The 24,277-nt window shown below is 41.6% G+C and overlaps 1 protein-coding gene across 2 annotated transcripts in view; it reads left to right on the forward strand.

Annotated features, from left to right (window-relative positions):
- The window catches only part of RNF121 (ring finger protein 121), a 64,881-nt gene that overhangs the window by 38,871 nt on the left and 1,733 nt on the right, over positions 1-24,277 (forward strand). For both annotated transcript variants that reach the window (XM_012456878.2, XM_064365255.1), the window contains 4 exons: positions 13,684-13,838; positions 17,633-17,740; positions 19,833-19,953; positions 23,966-24,099. In XM_012456878.2, coding sequence (XP_012312301.1) covers positions 13,684-13,838; positions 17,633-17,740; positions 19,833-19,953; positions 23,966-24,099 — 518 coding nt within the window. The remainder of the gene's footprint in view (positions 1-13,683; positions 13,839-17,632; positions 17,741-19,832; positions 19,954-23,965; positions 24,100-24,277) is intronic.

The following is a 24,277-nucleotide window of genomic DNA, read 5'->3' on the forward strand; positions in this document are numbered from 1 at the left end:
TGCCCAGCCCCTCTTAGGATTTTTCATAATAACACTATTTGTAATAGCAAAAACTTGGAAATGACAATACCCATGTAAAGGTGAATGGATAAGTTAGTTGTGATATATTCACATAATGGAATATAACATATAATATGTATGACATACTTATAAAAATAATATGAATATAAATAACTCTAGCTACAAATAATGGTAAAGATGAAGCTGAGCAGTATAATATTGAGTGAAAAAGATAAGCCCTAGAAGACCATTTATAAATTGACACTTTTTATAGAAAGATAAAAACAGTGGAAACTAAGTGGTATTTTTTGTTGTCGTTGTTGGCTAATTTAAAAATATAAACGGTATGTTTTAAAATTATGTGTATGTTGATAAAACCATATTTTACTTTATTTTGAGACAGAGTCTTTCTCTGTCACCCAGTCTGGAGTGTGGCAGCCTCAACCTCCTAGGCTCTGTTGATCCTCCCACCTCAGCCTCCCAAGCAGTTGGGACCACAGGTGTGCACCACCCATGCCTGGCTAATTAAATAAAATTTTTTTTCTAGAGATGGGGGTCTTCCTGTGTTGACCAGACTGGTCTCAAACTCCTGGGCTCAAGCAATCCTCCCGCCTTGGCCTTCCAGAGTATTGGGATTACAGGCATGAGCCACCATGCCAAGCCAAAACCATATTTTAAAAAGCAAGGGAGTAGAATCAAGATTCGAGATAATGCTAACCTTGTATGGAAGAAAGATTGCAGGATAGGATAGAGAAGAACACATAGCTAGATATAAGTAATTTTAGATGTTTCACATGTTAGTTTCATTTGTGGGTTCAGTATTTCTCTTTAGTAAATAATTAATGTAAAAAGTAAAGAAATTATGCCATGTGGTGCAGGATGAATGAACCTTGAAGAAATGGTAAGTGGAATAAGCTGGTCACGAAGAGACCAATATGATTCCACTGATATGAGATATCTAAAGTCAAATTCATAGAAACAGAAAGTAGAATGATGGCTAAGTGGCAGGGAGAATTAGGGGCTGCAGCTTGACAGGTATAGAGTTTCCATTTTACAAGACAAAAAAGTTCTGGAGATCTGTTATTACAAGATAGTAACAGACGATAATACATAACACTATTGAACTGTACTCAAAAATGGATAAAATGGAAAAGGATTTGGGTTTTGAAACCGCAAAAGTAGTTTTGGTTGACACAGTGGCTCACACCGCTAATCCCAGCACTTTGGGAGGCTAAAGTGGGAGGCTCACTTGATCCCAGGAGTTCCAGACCTCCTTGGGCTATGCAGGGAGACCCCATTTCTATTAAAAACTTAATTAGCTGAGCATGGTGGTGTGCACCTGTAATGCCAGCTACTTGGGAGGCTGAGGTGGGACGATTGCTTGAGCCCAGGAGTTTAAGGCTTCAGTAAACTATGATCATGTCACTGCACTCCAGCCTGGGTGAAGAGTGAGACTTTATTGTTTAAGCAAAGACAAAATAATAGTAACTTTAAAAAATTAAAAGTGGTCTATGCATGAACTAATGATGAGAATGTTCATTAACCGAAGATTTTTGTATTATGTATTTTTTTAACCTACCTAAAGTTCAAAAATAAAGCAAGAAAGAAAGAACTACCAAGACAGGGACTTACCTTAAGACATACTATAAGAATACACAAACAGGCCAATGGGACAAAATGCAGGTCTCAGAGACAGATGGAAATTTAATATACAATAAAGGTGTAACCACCAGTCAGTAAGAAGGTTAAGTAGTTCATTGTTAAGTAGATTAGTTGAGAAAACTGGCTCACCATATGGAGAAACATTAAATCTAGATTTGTACATAATACTGAATACAAAGGGGACTCAAGATAAAGACCTGATTTTGGAAGGTAAAGTTATGAAACTAATTTTTAAAATATAAGCAGGCTGGGTGTGGTGGCTCATGCCTGTAATCCCAGCACTTTGGGAGGCTGAAGCAGGTGGATCACTTGAGCCCATGAGTTCAAGACTAGCTTGGGCAACATGGCCAAACCCCATCTCTACAAAAAATACAAAAATTAGCCAGATGTGGTGGTGCATGCCTGTAGCTCCAGCTACTCAGGATGCTCAGGTGGGAGGATCGCTTGAGCCCAAGAGTTTGAGGTTGCAGTGAGCTGAGATCATGCCACTGCACTACAGTCTGGGTGACAGATGAGACCCTGTCTCAAAATAAATAAATAAATAAAAATTTAAAAACTAAAAATATAAGCAAGTAAGAAAGATTTTATAAATTCGATTACATTTACAAATTAAAGATTTCTGTTCTGTAAAAGATACCATAGGCAGAGTTAACTGATAACTGAATGGAGAAGAGATGAGTAATGATTAAAAGTGACAGTAGATTAATATCTATCCAGAGAAACTCCTACAAATCAATAAAAGACAGCAACTCCAATGGAAAAATAGGCCAGGGATATGAACAGATTTACAGGAGCGGAAGCCCAAAAGGCCATTAAGCATGAAAAGAGATGCTCAGAGTCATTAGTAATTAGAGAAATGCACGTAAAAATATGAGAAATTTTACATGGTGGCTCACGTCTGTAATTGCAGCACTTTGGCAAAAACTAGAAAGCTGAATAGTGTTAAGTGTTAGCAAGGATCAGAGGCTGTAGGAGCTTTTCTGTACTTTCTTGTGGACATGAAGACTGGTGCAGGCATTATGGACAGCAGCATGGCATTGCTGAGTCAGAGCGAATATACACATACCTTGTGACACATCCTAAGGGGACATGTAAAAGGGTGTTCACTGAAGTGTTAATTATGGCTAAACATTGAGGAGTTGGAGGCAATCTGCATATCTATCTCTGATGAAGCAAATAGGTAAAATGTGATGGATGCATATCGTGAAATTGTTTTACAGTAAAAAGCAATATATTAAGTACCTGTAGGAACTTGGGAGGACCTTAAAAGCATAGTGCTGAGTGGAAAAAGTAAGAAACAAAGATATATAACACAGTGCCAATTAATGAAAATACAAGCAGAGAAAGCAAAAAACAGTTTGTATGAACAGGTACAAACAAAAATTACATGTGAAACACATTAGAATGTCTATGGGGTGAGGAATAGTAATAAAAGAGAATCAGGAAGACTGCCCAGAGAATGTTGTGTAAAGGAGAGGCACTGGGATTGTTGTTGAGTAGTAGAAACATGAACTGTTTGAGATTAGCCATCAGAGCTTTCAAAAAAAGGTCTCATGGCATGCCAAGAAATGATGGAATTAATTGATAAGGCTCAGCTCTGTTTCTCTCTAACTGAATGAAACTTTTTGTTCTTCACTAGTATAGGTTGTTGGTGCAGCCTTTCAGTGGGTACCCATGACCACTGAGTGGAAAAACACTAGCTCTGTTCTCCTAGACCAAGGTTTCTCAACAGAAACTATTGGCATTTTGGGCCAGATAATTCTTTGTTTTTGGGAGGATGTCCTGTATATTATAGGATGTTTAATAGTATCCCTACCCTCTATTCATTAGATGTACCCTTCTCCACTTGTAACAACCAGATGTCTCCAGACATTACCATATGTCCCCTGGGAAACAGTCACCCCTGATGAGAAACACTGTCCTAGGCTCTAGGACCTAGAGCAACATGGATGTTGCCAGCTATGAGACTGATGATGAGCAGGTATGCCAGCTCACTGAAAGGTTCCAAATTTCTGTCCATAACTTAGAAGCTCAAGTCCAACCTTCACATTAAGAGAAATGTAGGCTGGGCATAGTGGCTCATGCCTGTAATTGCAGCACTTTGGGAGACTAGAGTAGAAGGATAGCTTGAGCCCAGGAGTTTGAGACCAGCCTGGGCAACATAGTGAGACCCATCTCTTAAAAAAAATAAAAAAATTACCTGGGTATGGTAGTGTGTGCCTGTAGTCCCAGCTACTTAGGAGGCTGAGATGGGAGGATCACTTGAGCCTGGGAGGTTGAGGCTGCAGTGGGCTGTGATTGTGCCACTGCATTCCAGCCTGGGCAACAGAGTGAGACCCTGTCTCAAAAACAAAAAACAGGGTCGGGCATGGTGGCTCACACTTGTAATCCCAGCAGTTTGGGAGGCTGAGGCGAGTGGATCCATGATGTCAGGAGATTGAGATCATCCTGGCTAATGCCATGAAACCCTGTCTCTACTAAAAATACAAAACAATTAGTTGGGCATGGTGGTGGGTGTCTGTAGTCCCAGCTACTCTGGAGGCTGAGGCAGGAGAATTGCTTGAACCAGGGAGGTGGAGGTTGCAGTGAGCCGAGATCGTGCCACTGCACTCCAGTCTGGGAGACAGAGCAAGACTCTGTCTGAGGAAAAAAAAAGAAACCCCAGGCCGGGCATGGTGGTTCACATCTGTAATCCCAGCACTTTGGGAGGCTCAGGCAGGCGGATCACCTGAGGTCAGGAGTTCAAGACCAGCCTGGCCAACATGGTAAAACCCCATCTGTATTAGCCAGGCTGGTGCGTGCCTGTAATCCCAGCTAGTAGGGAGGCTGAGGCAGGAGAATTGCTTGAATCCGGGAGCTGGGGGTTGTAGTGAGCCGAGATCATGCCATTGCACTCATGCCTGGGTAACAAGAGTGAAACTCCATCTCAAAAAAACAAACAAAAAAACCTCCCAAAACAAAAGCCCTACTTACAAGGAAGAGGCCAAAGAAATAAAAGAAAGTTAAAAAAGGAAGAAATATAAAATTTAAAACAAAAAAATTTTAAAAATACAAAAAACAGGCCGGGTGTGGTGGGGCATGCCTGTAATCCTAGCACTTTTGGAGGCCGAGGCGGGTGGATCAGCTGAGGTCGGGAGTTCGAGACCAGCCAGGACATGGACCAACATGGACAAACCCCTCCTCTCTGGCCAGACTGGTCTTGAACTCCTGATCTCAGGTGATCCGCCTGCCTGGGCCTCCCAAAGTGCTGGGATTACAGGTGTGAACCACTGTGTAGTGGCACATGCCTGTAATCCCAGCTACTCATGAGGTTGAGGCAAGAGAAGCACTTGAACCCCTGAGGTGGAGGTTGTGGTGAGCTGAGATCGCACCATGGCACTCCAACCTGGGCAACAAGAGTGAAACTCCATCTCAAAAAAAAAAAAAAAACAAAAAAAAAAACCAAAACCATGTTGTTTGGAGTAAGAGACCGTATCTAAATTTCAGATACCGTTCTTTTCAATTCTAGCAATAATAATAATAATAATACTTCAGATTGCTTGTAGTTTAAATTTGTTGATGATTTAAAAAATACTCCACCTACTCTGTTATAGCACTTATACTGAATTCTAGTTGTTTGTTTCTCCTCAGTAGACTTGAGTTTTTGTTATTTGCTCTCTCATTGGAACCTTATAACAGCTCTGTAAGGTACTCAGGGTAGGTATTTGTCTCCATTTTTCAGATTAGTAAACCAGGGTGCAGAATCCTGAAGTGATTTGCTGGAAACACATGACCATTAAATTGGAGAGTTGAACCTAAAACCAAAATCCGATTCTTGGTTAAGTGCTCTTTCTGTAGGTTCCTCTCAAAGGCTTTAGGAAATTTTTGTCAGTTTCTGCTACAGTCATTTCTGTTTTTAACCCTCCTCAGTTTCCTTATTTAACAACTTTTGCCCAAGTCCTTTCCTGGGATCTCAGGTACTTTCTCAACCTGCTAAGTCTCTTCATCATCTTGCCTCCCCAGCCTCTCCAGATTTCCCCACAAACTCAGTGAATGATGATTGGGAGGCGGCTTAAACCAGAAGATCTGGATTGGGAACCTAGCCCAAACCAGACGTGCCTTTTGGCTTCTGCATAGCTCAGTTTTCATCATCTATTCAGAGTCTAACATTACTCTTTAGCTCCCTCAGGGATGTTAGGGGAAGGGATAAGTTTATGCTTAGAAAAGTATCTATCCTATTTTTGAAGTTCTCCAGGGAGTAGCTTTCATCATCTCTGTCTACTACCAAATATAGTATCTCTTCAAACCTCTACCTCCTGAACCGCTTTCCCTCCTGGAACTGGTGAGTGGCAAAATCTCCTACCTAGAAATCTTTAAAGTACTGTAGATTTTTCTTGAACCAAGATATTAAGAGGATTACTAGAATGTGGAATTAGAGAATTCTGACTAAGATGGTAAGGGGTTGTAATTCACTTTCTATGAGAAAGAAAAACTTCTATCCTCAGAATATAATAAAAACTTGTAGCTGTGATATCTATATTGGCCTCCTTTGAGTCTCATCTACCTCTTTAGGCTCATTTCTCACCCTTCCCTCAAATACTAGTTGTCTTTTCTCAAGTGTACCATGTCCCCTCATCCTGGAACTCATCATGATGCCTTTTTCTATCTGGACCTGTTAGGCCACCAAGACAGAGATCAAAAGACGCTTCCTTCAGGCAGCCTTCCTTGGTTTCTCTACTTTGAGTGGAGTGCCTCTCCTCTATACTTTCTTGGTCACCAGCCCTCCATTATAGCACCTAATTGTGGTTATTTTTCACTCCTGAGTAGACTTGAGTTCTTCAGGAGATTTCTCAGTCATTAGCATGGTGACCAGTAAGTGCTCGGTAAATATTAAATTACTTCTTGACTGACTCTTGCTTGGAGTGGAAAAGATGGGAAAGAAGACATAGTTCTAGGTATTAGAAGAGTAGTCGTAAGAAACATGTAGTAAATTTACTTTATGCTCTTCTAAAAGATAAGAGTTAGACCCAGAGACAGAAGGGACACAAAGGCAGATTTTTCAGGCCAGCATCAGGAAAGAGCTGCTGGCAAATATATTTGCATTGGAATGGCCTGCCTCATGTAGTAAGGATGACTGTTTGTAGGTGCAATAGGAGGGAAACTCCTCCAACCGTATTTCTGCCTTCTGGAATATCTAGTAATGTGTAGTGTCTTACCAGGTCATAGAAACGACACTGAATATATCTGTTTATTGGGCCTCTGGATGAGTCTTCAGATATCAGTTATCTGAATCTGAAGCCTTCCTATAGTCTTCTCCAGGCTTAATATCCTGGTATCTTCAGCTGTTATGTGATTTGGTTTCCAGACTCTTTATAATCCTAACTACTTTCTTATGGGCTGCTGTCTTCTGGCCATGCTTATTTGTTAGTGTTCTTTGTATAGTGTGGCCCCAGGCCCTGATCCCAGGGTCGGAGGGTTGCTTTAACAGAGCAGAGAACAGTAGACCTGGTGCCTCTTCCATTCTGGGTATATTCTTAGTTAAGCAGGGTTGTCTTGGCTATGTTGGCAGCAGTCCTGTTGACATATATTCCCTGGCAATTTGTGGTCAACTGAAACCCCTAAATCTGTTTGATGTGAGCTACTATTAAGCCATTCCTTCCCCGTCCTATACTTGGGTAGTTAGGTTTCATCTTGTGGTTTTGATTCTTCATTTCAGCTTATTAGCTCATAGAATGTTAGGGCTAAAAGAACCCTAGAAATAAACTTTATTCATTTGATCTTCTTCTATTTTCTATATTTGCTGCCTCCCTTTTTCTTGTGGACAAGCTTTGTGCTGTCCACAATTTGCAGGTTCTTTGTGTTTTCTTCCAAATCCTATATGAAAATATTGAGCAGAGCCATGGAACATGTCCCAGAAACCTACCTCCAGTTGACTGCAATCTATTTGTCAGCATGTTTTCAAGTTGATTGTTCTGTTAGCTGTAGGTCTCTGCCTTTATTTTACTACTTGGGCTTATAGTTTCATTTCATCCACAGTGTTGCTTTTCAGCCAGGTGTGGTGGGTGGGTGAGCCCTAGCTTACAACATGAGGAGATGCAGAGGTGGTAAGGTGAGAATCCTGAAAGTCAGAAGTGCCAGGCATCTGTGGATTGGCAAGGTACCTGATGCATAGGGAAAGATATGATCTGTTTTCATGAATTCTAGTTTCTCTGAGATGAAAGGGATCTGGAGGTTGTCTTATTAGAAATAATTGTCAGGTAGTGTTGATTCCATCTCTTACCAACACACTTTCCACTGATAGTTCCAGCTCTCAGTTAAGAGGCAATCCATTTAAATATGGGCTAGCTTACTATTAGCATCTAACAGGGTAATCTCAACTGTTTTAGCCTTGTGGAGAGATAAGTGGGATATCACTGTTCTTATCTCCCACATCAGAGAAGCTGGGATTGTCCCTCAGTATATATTTGCTGAATGAATCAATAAATTAATTTTAGGCTAGTCTTCAACTTTGTATTTGCACATTCAGGGAAAGAAAGAAGGATAATGGTTTTGTGTTTCTCCTTCCACCTGGCCAAACCCAAACCTCCTTTAGAATCATCCAGAGTTCTGCCTCTTCCAGGAAGTTTTCCTGACAGCTTCTGCCTCATATTTCCTCTGAATTCTCATGTCAGTACGTGATGCTTTGTACTGGCCACCTAATTCATGTGTTCATATCGTATTAACCAAGTTCTAGAAGAGATGTTAGGGCCAAGACTTTCATGCTTTCCACAGCATCAGGCACAAGTGTTTGAAAAAATTAATGGACCAAATGTGTTTACATAAGTGTTGCCACCAGATGGCACCAGAGGCCCTGCAATTGTTCTGCATAACTTTTAGCCCTTTATTGCCGTTTATATGTCTTCCTTAACGAAGTTTAAATTTATTTACCAAGCAAAATGCCAATAAATACTACAGTAGAAACTGAAAAAAAATTTTTTGTATTTTTTTTTTAAAGGTGGGGTTTCGCCATGTTGCCCAGGCTGGTCTTGAGCTCCTGGGCTCAAGCGATCCGTCTGCCTCAGCCTCCCAAAGTGCTGGAATTACAGGAGTGAGCCACCGTGCCCAGCCTATAGTAGCAACTTTAAACCAAATAAAGAAACCAGGTAACTTCCCCTTTTATCACGTGGTAGACTATTCTGTTCACTCAGCTCCTCTGCCTTGACCCTCCTCAGGACCTGGGCCCTGCCACCAGCAGCTGCTTTCTAGGCCCTGCGTAGAAGTTGACTTTCACTCCCTGATGGAGAGGGCCTGGGGACCTGAAAATGGCCTCAAATCCTTGGTTTGTGTTTTCTGATCATTTATTTTTCCTAGAAAGGACAATTAAACATTAATAAGAAATTGCTTATAACCTCATAACTTTTCATATGTCAGTTATTTTGGTTGCCTCATTCTGGTCTTTGCTCCTTTGTATGTGTGACTTTATGCAATTTTTAATCATGCAAAGCCATAATAAGAGCTGTCATGTACTAATAAGCACTTATGAATTATGTACCACACTTGTTTTATATATATTACTTCCATTTAAATATAAGAACTATTATGTCAAATGCTTATGTTTACTACACTACTCATAAGTGCTGACATTATTAGGTACTAAGTACTTTCCATGCCTAAACTCATTTAACCCATACAACCTTATGAGAGTAGATACTGTTAACCCCATTTTACTGTAGTTTGGAGAACTGAAGCTTATCAGAGTTAAGTGATCTGCCTAAGGTAACATAGTAAATAGCTGTATCGGGATTCATATTTAGACAGCTTTAATTTTAAAATTTCCTGATCATTTCAGTGTATCATTTCATTTTATTCATTATTTAATGATTTCTGTTTAGACCTCTAGAAATGGTCTGAAGGCTAACAGAATCATTAAAATTAGAGTTTGATTTAGATCTTTTTCCTGCAGCTAGCCTGGTAGCTTCTAGAGGACTAGAGGTCATATATTTTTGTTTGTTTGTTTGTTTGTTTTTTGAGATAGGGTCTCGCTCTATAGCCCAGGCTGGAGTGCAGTGGCGCGATCTCAGCTCACTGCAGCCTCCACCTCAAGCAATTCTCCTACCTCAGCCTCCCAAGTAGCTGGAATCACAGGCACAAGCCACCATGCCCAACAAATTTTTGTATTTTTTAGTAGAGATGGGGTTTCACCGTGTTGGCTAGTCTGGTCTTGAACTCCTGACCTCATGATCCGCCCACCTCAGCCTCCCAAAGTGCTGGGATTACAGGCATAAGCCACCGTGCCTGGCCGAGGTCATGCTTATTTCTGCACTCCTTTCTCATTAAATGCAAAATAAACACTTGATGGTTGAATGAGTGAGTGAGTGAACACTGTCTCTGCTGTCCTAGGAAGTCTGGGATGCAGGGCTAGTTGATAGAAGCTTAGTCTGTTAGAACTTGAAGGGGTTTGAGAAATCAAGCCAGTCCCTTCCTTCAAGGAAAGTGGGAGGACCTCCTTAGGGTGACCCAGTGAGTTGGTGGCAGAATAGAACTAGAACCCAGGTCTGCTGGGCTTCCACTTTGCCATCTGGTTTCAAAAAGGCTAATCCTGTCTTAAAGTCCTTTCTTTCTCTCCCCCTTCTCCCTTTCTCTCTCTCCTCTTATTCTCTGTCTCTTCTCTCTTACACACAGTCTCTCTCTCTTTCTCTCGATGTGACGATGTAGCTTTATGATGTACTTGATGTATATCTCTGGATGTAGTTTTTTCATCCTAAAATTTCAAGTCTGAGAGCTATAAAACAAAGGAAGATTTTTCATTCCTGATGCCCAGATTTACTCCTAATTATATCTTTGTCCAACTCAGAATAGAATCCAGGATCTCTGCTTCTCTCCTCACCCAAAATGTACAGAGCCGTAACTCATGTAGAGAAAATTATCTTGATTTCAGATTCTTCCTCAGAACATGCTATTGATGATTGGTGGGGAGTGGGAAACAGGCTTTTAGAGCAGGCTGATTGTCTTAATGCAACAGCCAAGTTTTTGAAAATCTGGCAGGAGACCAGGAATTTCTGTTTTTCTTTTCTTTTTTTTTTCTCAGAACAAATGTGACCAGGCTATGTGATTTAATTTTTCTCTGGGCCTGTTTTGTAAACAGCCGATGAGCCTGTTAAGGCAAAGAGCGTGAAAACCAAAAATCTTCCAGCTCTTCTTTCCGTACACCACCCTTTTAGTTTCATCAGTTAGGTTGCCTTTTCCCCTAGTTTAAATAGTCTGCAGTTGGTTTGTTGAGTTGTCTTTTCCTGGAGCTCCTAGTGTCTCCCAGAAAATGGCACCTGGGGCATTATTTGGGTAGCCGTTTGTTAGTACATCCTTGTGCTTCCACACTTTTTATGTAAGGTCAGACTATTTTAGAATGCTTCATTCAGATGGTCAGTTGTGGGTTCCTATGCAGTGCATTGTTACTGAGACTTCATGGTTCATGGAATAGCAGCCAGTATGCCTTTGGGTACACAGAATGGGAATGTCTAAAGCAAAGTGGTTCTGCTTACCATTTTCTCTGTTTTCTTCTCACTGTTTCATTTTCTTTTTTTTTTTAATCTGTAAAGCAACACTAAAAAAACTAAGGCTTTTTTTTTTTAAGGCACTAAGTGCTTTCCATGCCTAAACTCATTTAACCCATACAACCTTAGTAGATACTGTTAACCCCATTTTACCATAGTTTAGAGAACTGAAGCGTATCAGAGTTAAGCAATCTGCCTAAGGTAACACAGTAAATAGCTGTATTGGGATTCGTATTTAGACAGCTTTAATTCTAAAATTTCTAATCAGAGTGAGGTGGAGTCTTACTGACATGAAAAGTCATAACTAGAAAAAAAAAAGTCATAACTGACATATGAAAAGTGATGAGGTTATAAGCAATTTTTTTTTTTTTGTATAACACACAGCACAGCCTGGAAGCAATTTCTTATTAATGTTTAATTGTCCTTTCTAGGAAAAATAAATTATCAGAACACAAACCAAGGATTTGAGGCCATTTTCAGGTCCCCAGGCCCTCTATTAGGGAGACTAACAAAGTCTCACTCTGTCTCCTAGCCTGGAGTGCAGTGGCACGGTGTCTGCTTGCTGCAACCTCTGCCTCCCAGATTCAAACAAATTCTCCTGCCTCAGCCTCCCAAGTAGCTGGGATTACGGGCACCTGCCACCATGCCCAGCTATTTTTGTATTTTTAGTAGAGACAGGGTTTCCCCATGTTGGCCAGGCTGGTCTTGAACTCCTGACCTTAGGTGATCCACCTGCCTTGGCCTTCCAAAGTGCTGGATTATAGGTGCGAACCACCACGCCTGGCCATCTAAGGCTTTTTCTTGTCACAGAAAAGTCTGTAAGAGAATGGTAACTACAGATGACTAAACACTAAAACGAAGCTCTAAGCTGCACTACCTATTATGGTAGCCACCAGTCCCATGTAGCTACTGGCCACTTGAAATGCAGCTAGTCTGTTGTAAATCTGAAATACATATCTGATTTCAAAGCTTTAGTACCAAAACAAGTAAACCATATCATAAATAATTTTAATCTTGAATACATGTTGAGATATTTTGTGTATATTGGGATAGAATATATTATTGAAATGAAAATCTGTTTCTTTTTACCTTTTTAAAAATGTAACTAGAAGATTTTAAACTATATATATGACTTGCATATTTCAGTTGTATAGCACTGGTCTAGAAATTGCTAAGAGTAAATATTTTCTTAGTTTACTATAGTACACCAGGAAACTGGCCACTGTTTTTTCTCCTATCTCTCTCTTTTTTTAAAAAAATTTCTTTAATTTTGTTTGATGGCATCAGGAAGAAAACCGCCATTACGTATTATGTGCTATCTTTTTTTATATCTGCTACTCACTGGAGAAGGGTGACATCTAGTGACAGAAGGGTGGTTGGTGAGGGAGTGAGGAGGCATTGGAGAGAAGGCTGGTGATGACTCCAGACTTCTGTCTTAGAGTTTGAATTGTTGTATGCCTTTGAAAAACTTCAGCCAACAAGTCTGAGGGAAGGCTCTGAAGGCGGGAAAGTAAAATAGGCTCTCTTTAAACTAGAAATGTGCCTCTCTCTGAGGGAGTCCTACTCTAGTTTTACTTTCCTCTTGTTTATCCAAATTTACTGAGGACATATTATGTGCCAACAGTTTTCTAGTGCAGAGGAAATGAGAATATGGCCTAGTCACTGCTCACAAGGAGCTTACATACAGTCAGAGAATGAATTCAAGCCCAACCTCTAGATAAAGCACTGTAATGATGGTAGAAAAGAAAATGCGTTGGGAACACTAGAAAGCACTTTCTGCCTGGAAAGGAGACTGAAGGTTTCATGTGTCTTGGATGTGATATTGTCAGGCAGAAAGGCAGGTGGGAAGGATGTTTTAGTCTGATGGGGACAACCTGACTTAAAGGCCTGGGGAGTGGTAGATGGCCCTTGAAATAGCAAGTTGGGGCCACATTATTGGGGGATTTGACAGCCTGGCTAAGAATGTTGGATTCTCTCTACTAAAAATATAATAATTAGCCGGGCATGGTGGCTGAGGCAGGAGAATTGCTTGAACCTGGGAGGCGGAGATTCAGTGAGCCGAGATGACGCTATTGTACCCCAGCCTGGGTGACAGAGCGAGACTCTCTGTCTCAAAAAAAAAAAAAAGAATGTTGGATCCTATCCTGTATGCAGGGGACTGTGCAAGGGTTTTAAGCAGCAGAGAAAGGACATGGTCAAAATTTCATGTTCAGGATATCACTCTGGCACTCCTCAAAAGGATAGACACTAAATGCAGGGAGACTAACAAAGCTCATTGCAGTCAGTCAGCCAAGTGGTAGCAAGAGCAAGAAATACTTGAGTGAGGGATAAAAGAGAGAAGTCAAATATGGTCCTAGGTTTCTGACTTGGATCACTAGTGGAGTTGCCTTTATCCAAAATTGGAAATACAGGAGAGTATCAAGCTAAAATAGAAAACAAGTTGCATTCAGGACTGTGGACAGAGCTGCAGAGGGAGCTGGCTAGAGCTGAAGTGCTTGTGTTTGTGTTTCAGATGGTGACCCTCTTTCAGATGTGGGTTGTTCCCGTCTATTTCACAGTGAAGCTGCACTGGTGGAGGTTCCTAGTGATCTGGATCTTGTTCTCTGCTGTCACAGCCTTTGTCACCTTCCGAGCCACACGGAAACCTCTAGTACAGACAACCCCAAGGTGAGAGTTTAGGTAGTGGGAAGAACCTAGGTTTTCTGAAGCTAATGTGTTAGAATGCATGGGAGGAGCATAGGTTTAGACTGAAAAAATTCCTGGTTTTGTCTGCCAAAATTATTTGGCATGGGGCCCCTCTAGAACAAGCTGATTGGGAGACCCCCCTCCCCTATTCATCGATTAACCCCAAATATTTCTGCATAGCTTTATGGTTTCAAGGTCTCTTTATATTAAATGCAAACAAAAATAAGCAAATCATGGTGATTATTATGGCCTCATTTTAAATGTTTTCCTCTGTGAACTCTTCTCTGTTCTCTAAATGAGATTTTCCATTATATTCTCTCATATTGCACAATAAACTTACTGCAATTTAAATATTGTTTTGAGTATCTATCTCCCTCACTGAACTGTAACTCTGAGATCAGGAACCACATCCATTTTGTTTGTCACTGTATAACCGCGCCCTACCATGGGACCTGGCACATAGTAGCCTACTCTGTGAATTTTTATTGAATGAATGAATCTCAGCAAATTTATAATTTTCCAATAAACGATACTTTCTGAGTCACAAAGCAGCCACTGCCTGTATAATTATTTTATCGAAATTCATTTCTCATTTGATCCTCCCAACCAGCTTGTGAGGTAATTTAATATCTGTACTCAACAGAAAAAGAGATTTTCTCATTCATTCAAATAAACACCTACTATGTGCCAGGCCCTGTGCTGAGCGCTGGGGATACAGAACTGGATAAGGCATGGTCCCTGCCCTCAAGGAGTGCTCTGTTTAATGGAGGAGATGGATAAGAAAACTCCTGTTGCAGTGCAGTTGGTAAGTGCTATGACAGAGGTGTGCATAGAGAGAGAGCCTGACTGGCCAGCCTCAAAGTTGAGACCACCTGATCCAAAGTCTTTCAAATTGCAAATTGCTCTTCTTCCTATTCTTCTTATGTTCTACTTTCCTGCAAGCCTTTCTCTGGCCTTCTGAGTTTCATTGTATAAGGTGAGTGAAGTAGGGTATCTAGAAGTTCCTCTCTGGCTTTGGTAGTTTACTTTAAGGGGCATTGTGGAAGATACAGGATGTGGAGCCAGATGAATGTGGATTGGAACCCCTATCCCTGCCACTTGTTCGCTGCATGACCTTACCTTTCTGAGCCTTGAATTCTTCATCCCTAAAATGGGGACAATAATTGCTACCTCACATAGGGTGATATGAAGAAAAAGTGCAGTAGAACATATTAAGAGTCACCAAGAACACCACAAACAGTGCCAACTTCTAGCTAAAATGACTGAAAATATGTCTGTAATATGGAGGATTTTTATAATAGTAACTACTAACTTTTTTTCTGAGACAGGGTCTCACTCTGTCACCCAGGCTGGAGTATAGTTCATTGCAACCTCTGGCTCCCAGGCTCAAGTGATTTTCCTGCCTCAGCCTCCCGAGTAGCTGGGATTACAGGTGTGTGCCACCACACCCGGCTATTTTTTTTTTTGTATTTTTAGTAGAGACGGGGTTTCACCATGTTGGCCGGGCTGGTCTTAAACTCCTGACCTCAAGTGATCCGCCTGCCTCTGCCCCCCAAAGTGCTGGAATTACAGGTGTGAACCACCACACCTGGCCCTGTAACTAACATTTGATAGTGCTTTACAATTTCAAAGCACTTTTAAAAAATAACAGACAGGGTTGCACTCTGTCGCCCAGGCTAGAATGCAGTGGCATGATCAGAACTCACTGCAGCCTCATCCTCCTCAGCTCAACCAATTCTCCCATATCAGTCTCTGGAGTAGCTGGAACTACAGGCATGCTCAAGGTAAAAAATTACCTTACCTAGCTAATTTTTTAGTTTTGTAGAGTCAGGGTCTCAACAAATTTCCTAGGCTGGTCTTGAACTCCTGAGCTCAAGCAGTCCTCCCACCTCAACCTCTCAAAGTGTTGAGATTCCAGGCTGAAGCACTGTGCCTGCAATCAAAGCAGTTTCATAAACATCCTTGTTTATACATGCAGCATTTAACGAACATGTGTTATATACCAGGAAATGGGCTCTGTACAATCCAGTAAAAAAGGTATTGGGGGTTTTCCCGTTTTACAAAGAAAATAACCTCTCTTGTCTCAAAGAGGTAATTTGACTTACCTGAGGTTACCCAGCTACTAAAACCTCACTTAATCCGGCTGGGCGCAGTGGCTCACACCTGTAATCCCAGCACTTTGGGAGGCCGAGGCGGGCAGATCACGAAGTCAAGAGATCGAGACCATCCTGGCCAACATGGTGAAACCCCATCTCTACTAAAAATACAAAAATTAGCTGGGCGTGGTGGCGCGCGCCTGTAGTCTCAGCTACTCGGGAGGCTGAGGCAGGAGAATTGCTTGAACCCGGGAGGCAGAGGTTGCAGTGAGCCTAGATTGTGCCACTGCACTCCAGTCTGGTGTCTGGCGACGGAGTGAGACTCTGTCTCAAAAAAAAAAAAAAAGCCCTCACTTTATCCATATTAAGAGTTGTTTGACCTAAAATTTTATGTCTTTTTCACTGTGTCTCTCTCCTTTATGATCAGTGCAAAGCCTGGAGAATGGAACTGTGTGTGTTCTTCAAGACAACACTAGAAAGAGATGTTTGGGGTCTTTCCCTAGCCTGAGAAACCACCACCACTTGCCTGGCCATAGCAAGGAGGCACAGGCAGGGAAGGACCTTGACCTTCTTCCCTAGGGTTCAGCAGGATTGGTAGTAACCTAGTTAGCTCTCAGGAACCACACAGGCTTGTGCGGGTTATTCAAGCGAATTGCTAAATTGTTCATTAGCTCCCATCAAAGATAGAATAGTGGCTCCTGATATCAGGGACCCACCCTTGAAGCATTTAAAAGACTCTGGTTTGGCCAAACACCAGTGGCTTATGCCTGTAATCCCAGCACTTTGGGAGGTTGAGGTGGGAGGATTCCTTGAGCCTAGGAGTTCGAGACCAGCCTGGGCAACATTGCAAGACCCTGTGTCTAGCAAAAAAAAAAAAAAAAAAAAAAAAAAGGCCCTGGTTTATTCAGGAAACCATCTTTCTTTCTGAGTCTAGCTGGGGTCCACCAATTAGATTGTACACTGTTCTTCATGGGCTCCTAGGGCGCACTATTCCTCCTTCAGGGTCATAAACAGCCCGATCCCACTTTACCAACACCACACTCTTACATCCAACTCAAAGGTACTTCCTGAGTGCCTTTCTCCTTTCCCTTCTCCTCCAGAAGAAAATTCATTTCAGAAGAAAATTTATTAGACATCATTTCTTTCATTTTTGGCCTGTGGATAGGAACAAAGCTATATTCAGACTAACCAGGCCCAGGTACAAAAAGCTTGTAGCTCATTCTGCCTCTGATTCATCTCTTGAATTCTGTTTCAGAACAACTAGCCTTCCCTGCCTGTTATCTTCTGAGCATAGCTGTGTTTAATAGTTTTTACTTTAATATGTCTGTAATATGGAGGATTTTTATAATAGTAACTACTAACTTTTTTTCTGAAACATTTGAGGTAACATAGCTGTCTAAGGTCAGCTATGCTCCTTCTTTGAGGCGAAAACTTCCTTTTTAGGGATCTTTTCCTTGGTAAGACCATGAAAATACAAAGCACTAGTTTTTGAGTATTTGGAGGCATTTCTGCAAATTAAGGGAGTGAGCAGCTTTGGATAGTAACCAGAGTTGCTCAGTAAGTCCTGAGCAAAGAGCCTGGTGTCCCCGTTGATGTGAGAATGAAGGATTCTGGTGATCCAGTGACCACTGAGGCAAGAATCTCTGTGTCAGCTGCACTAACTTTCTCTTCTTTCTTCAGGTTGGTTTATAAGTGGTTCCTGTTAATCTATAAAATCAGCTATGCCACTGGCATCATTGGCTACATGGCTGTCATGTTTACCCTCTTTGGTCTTAACTTACTATTCAAGTGAGTACCCTTTGCTTTTGTTTCTGCTGGAATTTGGGGAGGAGTGACTGTTGAGATGTACCTCTTGCTGCAAGTTGTGGTATTAACAGGAGGGACATAACATCCAGGATGGGAGACTTGGGTGCTGTGGAGGATGGGAGAGGACAGGCTCTCCATGATTTGTGCTGGCAAAACACAAAGAATGTTTTAATATATACAAAGTCAGAGTCCTGAATCATGTTATATTTTCCAAGGTTTTATATTTTAGTGGAAAAGTCTAGTAACCAAAGTAAGCATAATAATTATTATAACCAGCTATCCATAATTCTGTCACCTTCACAGAAATGTTTTTTTGTCTATGTGTACTCTTTATTTGCAACATCCACTCTGCATGAATGGCCTTATGTTCAACTAGGCCAGGGGTTGGCAAACTGTGCCCTCTGTGCCAAATCAGCCCACAACCTATTATTATAAAATGAAGTTTTATGGAACATAGTCATGCTCATTCATTTATATATTGCCTATGGCTGTTTTTCCACTAAAACAGCAGAGTTGAATAGTTGTGATAAAGATTATATGGGCTACAAAACCTAAAATAGTTACCATCTGGCCCTTTATAGGAAAAGATTGCTGACTCTTGAGCTAGGCCATCAACCCACATGACCATATAGGTTGTCCTACATACAGCTAGCAACAGATAGAAGGATACAAAACAAAAAAATAACAGCAGGGCAGTGTCTGCAAGTCTTCATAGTAGACTCAGAGCTTAGGTGTGAGGGAATGAGACCAGACAGGTAGGTATGGAAGCAACCCTGGCCTAGGATCCCCATTCCCCCAGGAACACATCCAGTTTCAAGAATGTCCCAGTCCAGAGGCATTGTACTAATCACAGGTCATAAGCAGTGTTGCCTGTAATATAGCTGACATTCGACGAGATTTCTAAGGAAAAAGTTCTAGAAAGTTAACCCATCGATGTTAAGTCCTGTTTCATTGTTGGGCACTTAGGTGGTTTTCAATTTAGTACTATCACAGATAACACTACTCTGTTGCTTCCTAAGGGTGCATTCCTAGGAGTGGAATTCTGGCTTCTGCTGCAGTTGTCATAAGCCTTCCAAAAGATCTCTCTTAGTTTACAAGTCCTCCCACCCTGAATTGAGTCGGATGCTAAGAAGTCCTGAGCTCAGAGACTGGAGTGTACAGTGAGTCAGTGAGTCAGACGAAGGTGGAAATATGATTTCCTGGATGAAGTACTGGTGGCTGTGGGCTGTGGATCATGAGGAGTCCTAAGCCTAGGACAGTACACTGAAGCTAGAGATGTAGGATTCAAATTTAAGATGATGAATGGGATGATCACTGACCTCTTCCCCGAGCCTAGTTATATTGTAGGCGGGAGTCTCTTAAAGGAGTTTATTTTAGGACAAGTAAAAATAAATTCTGGGCTGGGCTTGGTGGCTAATGCCTGTAATCCCAGCACTTTGGGAGGCTGAGGCAGGCGGATCACGAGGTCAGGAGATCGAGACCAGCCTGGCCAACAGGCTGAAACACTGTGCCTGCAATCAAAATCTTTGACAAGATGTGTAAGCCTCTACAGTGATGAATTCTGCTAAACCCTTCAGGAGGCTGTTTATTCTTTCAGCCTATACTACCCCTGGAAGAAAGAATTTCATAGGTGTGCTCTCACTATATAAAACAGGATTTATTTTTATTTTTTTTCAAGCTGTTTCAACTTGGGTAGCTAGCTGGAGGTGACACAGCTCAGTGAGGCAGCTCACTTAAGTGTCTAGCAGTCACCAGCAGTGGAGTCCCCAACATATAGGTCCCAGTGAGCACAGGTCCTGGGCAGCTGCAAGTCATTGCCACCAGTTAGGGGAGGCAAGGACTAAGAGCAGAGTGAGGAAGCTTTGCCTTTGCAGCCCACAGTGCTAGCCTCCTCAAGAGGTGTTCATGGGCCATATAAAAATAGGCAGCAGACTGGATTTGGTCATAGTTTGCCCACACTTGCTCTAGCCTTTAGCCTTCTTGCTTTGGGCCCTGCCTTGTGTGTCCCAGAGTAGTAATCCAAAGAAGATATGTCTCAGTGTGGGTCTTCCTAGCTCTACTGCTTCCCTTGCAGGATCAAACCAGAAGATGCTATGGACTTTGGCATCTCTCTTCTCTTCTATGGCCTCTACTATGGAGTTCTTGAACGTGACTTTGCAGAAATGTGTGCAGACTACATGGCATCTACCATAGGGGTGAGTTCATCCGAGTTCTTAAATAGTGCTTCTTGACACTGCCAAATTATTCAAGTTGACATCACTTGTTTAATGGAAGAGAAAGGCAGTAAAGGGTGAGATAAGCCACGTAAAATCCTTCAAGGTGTGGGTATGCATGGACATTCCTTCCTTAAAATTTGGAAAGCCACACAGCCATACAAAAGAATAAAACCATGTCCTTTGCAGCAGCATGGCAGCTGGAGGCCTTTATGCTAAGCCAGTTAACGCAGGAACAGAAAACCAAATACCTCATGTCCTCACTTATAAATGAGAGCTAAACATTGGGTATTCATGGACCTAAAGATGGCAACAGTAGACACTGGGGACTACTAGAGGGGGAGCGAGAGGGGACAAGTGGTTGAAAAACTATCTGTTGGTTACTGTGCTCACCACCTGGGCAATGGAATCATTCGTGCCCCAGACCTCAGCATCACACAGTTATACCCATGTAACAAACCTGCACATGTATCCCCTGAATCTAAAATAAAAGTTGAAATTATTTTTTAAAACAAATTTAGAAAGCCAGATCTCAGACGTGCCCTAGAATTTTTCTCTTTGGGACCATTATGGGAAAGAGCCACTTTATCCACCAGGAAGTTAACATTCAGTAAATACTTTTTTTCTTTTTTGAGACAGAGTCTCACTCTGTCACCCAGGCTGGAGTGCAGTGGCACAATCTTGGCTCACAGCAACCTCCGCCTCCCGGGTTCAAGTGATTCTCCTGCCTCAGCTTCCCGAGTAGTTGGGACTACAGGTGCCCACCACCATGCCTGGCTAATTTTTGTATTTTTAGTAGAGACAGGGTTTCACCATATTGGCCAGGCTGGTTTCAAACTCGTGGCCTTGGGATCCACCTACCTCGACCTCCCAAAGTGCTGAGATTACAGGCTTGAGCCACTGTGCTCATCCCATTCAGTAAATGCTTTTTAATGCCTGCTATGTGCCTAGACACATAGCCATGTGCCAGAATTACAAAAATGTACAAAAATAAACATGGTTTTTGCACAGATACAGTTTACTCTTTCAGTGGTGGAGAGATGGATGTTAAAGTAACAAACACAGATAAAAATAAAATTACAACTTGAATAAGCATTATGTAGGGAAGGTGTTCATAATGCTGTGAACACATGTAGTAGTGTCATTTGACCTAGTCTTGGGGCTCAAAGTTGGTGTCCTTGAAGAAGTGACTGTGGAGCTGACTTGAACAATGAGTAGGAGTTAAGTGGATGAAGTCTTGTCATGGGAGAAAGTATGGGTGTTTTTGAGGAACTAAGACAAGTATGGTTGTATGACCGAGAAGTATCTAGAGAAGTAGTGACTAGACCAGAAAAAAGCCTGTGGGCCAAATTAGATTTTGATTTTTATGCTAAAAATACTGGGGCGGGGGCTGGGCACAGTGGCTCACTTTGGGAGGCCAAGGCAGTCAGATCGCTTGAGCACAGGAGTTCAAGACCAGCCTGAGCAACATAGATGAGACCCCATCTCTACAAAAAAATGAGAGAAAAAAAATTAGGTGGGTGTGGTGGCACATGCCTGTGGTCCCAGCTACTTGGGATGCAAAGGTGGGAGGTCACTTGAGCCCAGGAGTTTCGAGGCTGCAGTAGTTTGATCATGCCACCAAACTCCAGCCTGGGCAACAGAGCAAGATATTGTCTCTAAAGAGTAAATAAATAAAATTCACAAAGTATACAATAATCACGCAAAGGCACAACAATAAATGATGCAGCACAAAAGTGCTCATTCCATATTGGTTATTGTTTTTGCACTGCACAGCGGTAGGAGTTGCTCCTTACAATTTTTGCTTTGTGAACATTTATTCCTTGATTTAACCCACAACCACTACAACAACAGCCACTGTCACTCACTGCTTTACCAAAAATTGGGGGAAGTTGTCATACTTGTTTTATTAATCTTTAACTGTTATGTGTAAAGCTATATATTTTAACTTTTAATATTAAAAGTGTTTTGAGTCTTTTTCTAAGAGACAATTTGGTGTCTCTTAAATAGAGGTTTAGTGATGTCTTTGTAACAGAAATATGACACAGGAACTGAACTCTTGTTTCTATCAATTAGCCTGTGATAAAATTGGTTTTGTTATATGTCGTTTAACTTAAAATCAGTTTCCAAGAAACTATCAATGAAGTTAAATGAGGACATACTTAACTGTATTTGAGAAGTATTTTGGAGGTAAGTTGACAGGACTTAGATATAGTTTGGTTTTGAAGACTGAAGGGAAAAATATGAAGGAGATGAAGGTCTCAAAAAAAGCTGACATTTGTGATTCGGCAACTGCTTGCATGGCAGTACCTTTCACTGAGATAGGAAATGCAAGAGGAGCAGGTGGCCATCATGGAGAGATGCTTAAATATGGGGAAATTAACACCAATCTGAAAAATGCAAGAAAGTATTTCTAAGTTGTTTTTTTTTTCAGAATGGAAATATATCTTTGTTGTTTTGCTGTTTATAAAAGTAATATGTTCTCTTTGTAATTTAAACAACACAGAAGTACTCCCTGTCTCAGTGTCATCCCCCAAGACCCCACCCCAAAAAAGAATATTTTCATCACCCTGGGTAACTTTAATCGAGTACCATTTAAGGCCAGGGACTTGTTTCTCAGTATCATGGGACTATTCTAATTTTTTCTGTACTGGATCAAATTGAAAACAGTACATTGGATCACTTTATAGACAGTTTATTAGGTTCCTTTTTGAACAACTGTCTTGTGTTTTGCCTTCATTTCCCTCTTATCTATTTGTGTAGATAGTGGATCATCCTTTAACCAGTTAACTCTCGAGAAGAGATTTCTAGACCACTTCACCATTTTGACCATTTTGAAGTATACAATTCAGTGCATTACATTTTCAGTGTTATGCAACCATTGTCACTGTCTAATTCCAAAGTTTTTCATCATCCCAAACAGAAACTCTGCCCATTAAGGAGTAACTCCTCATTACCCCTGCCCGCAGCCCCTGGTTTACCTGTAATATACTTTCCATCTCTGTGAACATGCCTATTGTAGATATTTCATGTAAATGGAATCATACAATATTTGTCCCTTTGTCTCTGGCTTCTTTCACTTAGCATAGTGTTTTCAAAGTTCATTTGTGTATAGAATGTATCATTCCTTTTTATGGCTGAATAGTATTCCATTGTGTGTGTGTGCCACATTTGGTTTATTCATTCATCTGTCAGTAGCCACTTGGGTTGTTTCCACTTTTTGGCTACTGTGAGTAATGCTGTGAGCATCGGTGTTTAAGTGTCTGTTTAGCCCTAGTCTCATATCTTTTGGGTTTATACTGAGGAGTGGAATTGCTCGGTCATTTGGCAATTCTATGTTTTAACTTTTTGAGGACATGCCAGACTCTTTGCTTTCTTAATTATGATAATGCTTAAATGAATATCTGTTTGCATGAAGCGTTTTTGACACTTCCTCTTATTTCTTTAAATTCCTTGAAGTGAAATTAATGGGTCAACAACAGTTTGAGACACGATGCTAAATGCTATCTGAAAGGCTTCAACCTCCTTTGCTGCTGCCACAAATGTCTGAGAATGCCCTTGTCACCAAACCAATATGGCACTTAATATTTCACTCTTTTAAATGTTGGAGAACATTGTTGTCCATTTCTGATGGAACCATAGTCTGGCGACAGAATGGCTTATTTGACACAGCTCCTGATCACCAGCCCCGAGTTCTTCTCCCTCCGATTCCCCTTATCCCTTGGAGCTGATCCAGGCCAGTCTACAGTTCCTGTTAATCTAACTTCCCAACTGTCTCTAGTCTGGTCACTTCTCCCCATCTGCCCAGGAAAGATGAGGTCGATTTGACTTGTAAAAGGTGACTTTTTCTAAAGAGTTTTTTAAAAAGTCCTCTAACTCTGGGCCTCCCCCTGCCACTGTGCCTTCTCTTTAGAAGGCCTGAGGCCTCTGTAGAGCTTCCTGCTTTGGCTGCTTCTCACAGCTTTTCCTGTCTTTCATTCCCGCTCTTCTTCAGTTCTACAGCGAGTCGGGCATGCCTACCAAACATCTTTCAGACAGCGTGTGTGCTGTGTGTGGCCAGCAGATCTTTGTGGACGTCAGTGAAGAGGGCATCATTGAGAATACATACAGGCTGTCTTGCAATCACGTGTATCCTGCCTCGAGCTCCTGAGCCACATCTCTCCTGCGACCTGCACACTCCAGTCAGGGAGAGAAAGGGGGTGGTCATGACCCTAGATGTGCTGTCCAGACCCTTGCATGTAGGAGAGCCACAAGAGGGCCGCCTTCCCTGCCCTTTCCCACAGATCAGAGCCACTCTTATGTAAAC

Source organism: Aotus nancymaae, unplaced genomic scaffold (assembly GCF_030222135.1).
Source record: "Aotus nancymaae isolate 86718 unplaced genomic scaffold, 86718_ANA_hifiasm-v0.15.2.pri h1tg000059l, whole genome shotgun sequence".
Lineage (NCBI taxonomy): Eukaryota > Metazoa > Chordata > Mammalia > Primates > Aotidae > Aotus > Aotus nancymaae.